Source organism: Mastomys coucha, chromosome X, assembly GCF_008632895.1.
Source record: "Mastomys coucha isolate ucsf_1 chromosome X, UCSF_Mcou_1, whole genome shotgun sequence".
Classification (NCBI taxonomy): domain Eukaryota; kingdom Metazoa; phylum Chordata; class Mammalia; order Rodentia; family Muridae; genus Mastomys; species Mastomys coucha.
This window is the reverse complement of record NC_045030.1, coordinates 102,483,004-102,488,755: the sequence shown is the minus strand read 5'-3', so window position 1 is coordinate 102,488,755 and position 5,752 is coordinate 102,483,004. Positions and strand designations below refer to the sequence as shown.

Sequence of the window (5,752 nt, the reverse complement as noted above, 5' to 3'; positions counted from 1 at the left end):
TACTGGCTAGGGAAAACCAGATTCTCTAATGTTCCCTCCCTTTCCCTTACAGTTCAATAAAAGCCAAATGCGTTCTACAGGAACGGATGCGCAGGGTGCCAGGGTCAAGCAGAGATCCTACCCTCTCACCTTGGATGGCTCAGTGCCTCAGCAAGCTGCATAAAAGCAGAGAAACGTGCTTTTGGCCAATACCTGTCTCTTAGCGTGGGGCTGGCTGATTGGCTTGATAACTCTGGAAGATTAGAGAAACTATGTATAAGAAAAGTATCGAGAAACAAACAAAAAAAAGTATCGAGTATTAAAATGTATCTTTTTAATCGCTGGACCATCTGTAGAATTCTCCACGCAGGCAGATACCTGGTGCGGTTGGTCTCGACATCCCCAGAACTCAGCACTCAGCACAAAGAGGAAGAACTGAAGAAAAACTGCAAGAACCTTTGGGAGTTTCTCTCAACCTCAGTTTCCCAGCCTGGGATCTCTGACCTCCCACCAGCAGATGGCAAGAGAGAGTCCCCGCCCGCTGGGAAAGTCTGAGGCTGGGCGGAGCAACCCAGGCTCCAGCGCGCGCAGCCTCCGACCCTAATTTCTTCGTTCGCCGGAAGAAGGCGAGTCTCTTTCCGTTCCCAGCGCAGCCATGGTAAGGCAGGGGTACAGCGAGCTCTTGGGTTGCATCGGCTTCCATCCTCCCTAACCGATGCTACCCGGGGTATCAGGGCTCCCGCAGTCGACTACAGATGGAGGCTAAGGCAGCTCTGCTGCAGGCTGGCAGAGATGGGCTTGGCGGCAAAGGAGATTACTGGCCTGAGCTAGGATGGGAAGTCTGCCGCAGAGGGCAAGGCCTTGGGCTCGATCACACATCCACTTGCCCGGGTAGAAGTGCTTTTCCACTTGGGGAGGAGCTTCCAGGAGCTGGGAGTGTAGACTGAAGCTTTGGGCAGGTGGGCGCAGGGTCTGCTTGAAGGATTAGCTCTTGCCTGTGCATTTGTCATTTGGCACAGACTTTATATATTATGTAGCGGGTAAATGTACGAAGCATTAAAAAAAAGCTTCCTTCCGCTTTCGAATGTGAAACTTGGTATCAACTCTTTAGAATACAAAGGAGCAGTACACGTGGTGGTGCCAGAGTTAGATTTTATTTTTATGGCAGAAACCTTATGTCCTTATCCAGAGGGCTGTGTACTACTAATGCTACACTTTTTGATTGACAGTTGAGATAAGTTCGTGGGCCATTTTCTGGTGCTATCTACCTGTGCGTCTAGGGTTGAGTCGCTGGGTAATTAACACGCGTGCCATAGAACCTAATTCTTGTGAGCGGGCACACTTTTAAGCAGCATAATGGAGACATCTGGTGTAACTGAAAAATTGGAATCGCTACGATGCGAACACTAGGTTTAGCCTATTAATGCTTATTTTTTGTCTTTTCTACATTTTACTGGGACACCGTGCTTCCAATATTGCCCACATTTCGTTATTCAGGAAAGTTCGAAAGTCCGTTCATTGAAGAATTTACGCAGTAGGCTTTGCTGGGAAGATCTGTAACAATTTGCTTTGAAAACTTTCAGGCTCGTGGTCCCAAGAAACACCTGAAGCGCGTAGCTGCTCCAAAACATTGGATGCTGGATAAGTTGACTGGCGTGTTTGTAAGTATTGTAAAAGGTGTACATACCTTTAGGAAGCTTATTCGTGGAGCTGAATGTAGAGACTCTTTGGCTGTCTTAAAGACCTGTGTCCTATCTCAATTTTGGTTCAATTTTGATGCATCTGTTTCATCTACTCCTTGTGTTACATCATACACTGGTGTGGATACATAAACTCAGGTCTCAAAAGTAGTGGGCCTCATCTTTTGGAGGAGAAAATGTTGAGGAATCTTCTAGCGCCCCCCCCCCCAATGTAGAATAACCCAAGTTTTGGTGCAATAATTTTCCTAAAATGACAGTCTTCAAACTTTTACAGGCTCCTCGTCCGTCCACTGGTCCTCACAAGCTGAGGGAATGCCTGCCTCTGATCATTTTCCTAAGGAACAGACTTAAGTATGCCCTGACTGGAGATGAAGTAAAAAAGATTTGCATGCAGCGATTCATTAAGATTGATGGGAAAGTCAGGACTGATATAACCTACCCTGCTGGGTTCATGGGTGAGTGTTCAGGAGACTTGGTAGTGCCCATAAGCCCTTAACTCCAACATGGCGGGTGATTAGGAAAGTGCCAGGCTTTCCTGGTCTTCATCTTCACCCCCACCCTGCCACAGTGATGTGGAGGTTTGGCTCTTTGGTTTTTTTTTTTTTTTTTAATTTGAGTTCCTTGCAAATCCCTCTTATACCGACCTATTGGATCAGACTCTCTTGTTGGGCTGTTATTTAAATATTATGGGGATGGCTTCTGAAACCCAAATTCCCATTTTAAAGTTTGTGTGGAGTCTTGGTAAAATGGGCTCCCCTCCCCCCAGCTCAGCATGGTGTCATGAGGGTTACTGTGATAACCTTCTTTGCTATCAGATGTCATCAGCATTGACAAGACTGGAGAGAACTTCCGTCTGATCTATGACACCAAAGGTCGCTTCGCCGTTCATCGCATTACACCGGAGGAGGCCAAGGTTAGTGTGGCCAAGCAGGCTAGGGAGTTTTCTCTAAAATTAGTTTCTAAGTTAGATCATGGAGACAAGATCAGTCAAAAGATTTAGTTAGAATTGTGTGCTTAGAAATGAGTTCAGTGAGGACCTGTTGCATGGTTTAACTTATTTTGGTGCTGGGTACTCAACCCAGTTTGTCACATGGCAAAGCACATGCTTGATCTCTGACCTACACCCCAGCTCCTCTAGTCTCTAAGGTCTGTTGGTGGAGAGAGCTTTTTTGTGGCTTTTGGTGTCTTGTAGAAACAAGACAAATCCTTTCTTGGGATTAATTTTGAAGTATTCCTTGGAGCAGAAAGGAGTAGGAGTCTCTGCTCACTCAATTTGGCATGCTGCCATGTCTCCATTTGTGGGTCTACCTTTATTTACTTTGGGTGGGTTAGAGGTACAGGGAACTGATAATCTTTGAGGCATTGGTTTAATTTACTATCTTTGCTTAGTTCAGTTTTAGGTGGCCTTTCGCATAGGTTTAGGGCTTGAATTAATGGCCATAAATAAAGGTTAATTCAATTGATGGTATGGCTTCTGGTTTACTTACATGCTGCCCTGTAGGCTGAAGGGCATATCCAGTGGCCACTAGAAATTTGATTTGATAGACAAACTGCTAATACAATTGCTGTTTGGAACAGAATGCATAAAATGTGGTTTTTGAAGCTGGGGATTGGCCCCAAAACAACTGTAATAAGGTATATGAATTAGATTAAGTGTATTTAACTCTTTTATACTTCTAGTACAAGTTGTGCAAAGTGCGAAAGATCTTTGTAGGCACAAAAGGAATCCCACATCTGGTGACCCATGATGCTCGTACTATTCGATACCCTGATCCCCTCATCAAGGTGAATGACACCATTCAGATTGATTTGGAGACAGGCAAAATAACTGACTTCATCAAGTTCGACACTGGTAAGCAGCTTCTGTCCTTGTGGCTTGTAAGGCCAGGTGTTTTTGTTTCTGGTGTTTTTTTTGTTTTGTTTTGTTTTTTCAAATGTAAATTTAGTTGAGCATTATGGACCACTTGAGGTTTGTGTACAGGTTCTTTTGAGGAATTGCATCACTTTTACTGGTCTAAATGCTTAGAATAGTCTTGGTGGCTGAAAAGAGATATGAAAGCCATCTGTTAATATAAAAAGTATTACTAGCTGATCAAGATAGAGGTGGGATTGGAGGTTAAAGGCTGGGCTAAACAAGTCAGGTGGGACTCTGTCTCAGAATAAAAGGGAAGACTTAAGTAACCCTTAAGTGCCTGCCTGGTGTGCTTGATCCTGGGTTTAATCCTCAGTGCCACAAAGCATAGGCACCCATGCTTGGACTAATGGTGATGTAACCACCTTTAGTGCCAACATGATCTCTGGAATATGACAATGGTAGTAGCCTTGGCACTGGGGGTTATCCACGAAAGACGGGACTTGAGAATTCCTTGTGTAGTTAAACAACTTTTTATTAGCTGTAGTTGAGGGTTGGAGCAGATCTTGAGGCTACAGGTCTATAGAAAGAAGTTAGACTGGTGGAAGGGCTAAGTTGACTTGACTTTGGCTTGGGGTACTGGCTGCACTGCCGTGAGCCTGGGACTCTTTGCAAGTTCAGCAGACACCACTTTGAGCTTGTTGGTGATGGCTGTAGTGTGCTGTGCTTGAAGCAGATTGTTTCTTCCTGCCTAGGGAACCTGTGTATGGTGACTGGGGGTGCTAACTTGGGAAGAATTGGTGTGATCACCAACAGAGAGAGACATCCTGGCTCTTTTGATGTGGTTCATGTGAAAGACGCCAATGGCAACAGCTTTGCCACTCGGCTTTCCAACATTTTTGTTATCGGCAAGGTAAGGCTGGATCTCCTGTCTCCCTTCCCAGCAGTCTATGGGAAACATGGAGAGTAGACAGTGCTGGGCATCTTTGTTGTTAATAGAACCAATGAGCTGTATCAGTTTGATTCATGAGCAGTGCTAATCATGGAATAAAATCTTATGTACTTTGTGGGTATTTTTCTTAGAAACGAATGATCATCGGGTGTTGCTTAATTGTGTCCACTACATTATAGTAAACTTCTAGTAGTGTTAAGTATGAAGGGTATTGTCATCCATATCTACAGGTGTGCGCATTGACTGAATAGAATAGCCACAGCAACCACAGTTGGTGATAACACTGACAGTTGTGCCCTGTGCCATCCTGCTAATGGAGTTCTCATTCTTCTTCTAGGGCAATAAACCATGGATCTCTCTTCCCCGAGGAAAAGGAATCCGCCTCACCATTGCTGAAGAGAGAGACAAGAGGCTAGCAGCCAAACAGAGCAGTGGGTGAAATGGTCTCTGGGAGACATGCTGGAAAAGTGTTTGTACAAACCTTTCTAAGCAACATGCTAGATTAAACAGCATGATGAAACTACTTGTGGCTTGGTGTTGCCTTTTTTCAAACATAATTGTTGGTGTTTTATGACAAATACTCTGGCATCCATTTAGATCTTCTAGTGCCTAGCAAGTCCTGGATGTTTCTAAGTTTTTGTTTTTTTGAGAAAGTGTTTCTCTGTTCTCTGTGTAGCCCTGGCTGTCCTGGAACTCACTCTGTAGACCAGGAAGTTGAGCTACCATACCAAACCTCTTTTGCCAAAGACGGTCATATTATTCCCAACTGGTTGTCAAATCATACCCAACCCATGTCCTATGCAGAGGGAATATACAAAGTCTTAAATATAAAAAAAGCTTTTCCCCACATGCAGTGGTATGAGGGTGGGTGGCCTGTCTCAAGAACTGGTAGGTTTTCATTTCTCGGCCTGCACTTACATTTTATCAGTCTCTCCCCAAGAGTTATTTATTGCCTTGGTTTGTTAGTCTCTGGGGACCTTCTGGCTTGATTTCTAAAATCTTTAAGCATGTGTCAGCAGTGAGGCTGACAAATAGCCTTGAGATAAGACAGATCAAAGTAAACAAAGCTTATCCAGTGTTGCTCATGTCCCTGCACCAGCAGCAGGGTGGGCTTTGTACCCCTGTCAGCAGTAGGATTTGAGGAGCAGCTGGTATGTCTTCTAGGCAGCTTCTCCATGTAGCCTTGGCTGTCCTGGAACTCTAGGCAAAGTGGGCCTCAAAACTCAGATCTCATCTGCCTCTGTCTATTAAGTAGTAAGTTAGGAAATG

General features: G+C 44.6%; 1 protein-coding gene across 1 annotated transcript; it reads left to right on the top strand.

The window, feature by feature from the left end:
• The first annotated feature begins 550 nt into the window (after positions 1–550).
• Rps4x (ribosomal protein S4 X-linked) lies at positions 551–5,006 on the top strand. Its single transcript, XM_031365939.1, has 7 exons — positions 551–637; positions 1,563–1,640; positions 1,954–2,134; positions 2,495–2,592; positions 3,360–3,531; positions 4,287–4,444; positions 4,821–5,006. Exons 1-7 carry the CDS (start codon positions 635–637, stop codon positions 4,920–4,922), a joined length of 792 nt encoding a protein of 263 aa, XP_031221799.1. The 5' UTR covers positions 551–634; the 3' UTR covers positions 4,923–5,006.
• Positions 5,007–5,752: the final 746 nt, after the last annotated feature.

What these genes read in the sequence shown, in the direction of transcription:
- Rps4x (XM_031365939.1), top strand. An exon ending in ATAAGTTGACTGGCGTGTTT is followed by an intron (nt 1,641 to 1,953) that starts GTAAGTATTGTA and finishes AAACTTTTACAG; the next exon opens with GCTCCTCGTCCGTCCACTGG. An exon ending in TTACACCGGAGGAGGCCAAG is followed by an intron (nt 2,593 to 3,359) that starts GTTAGTGTGGCC and finishes TTATACTTCTAG; the next exon opens with TACAAGTTGTGCAAAGTGCG.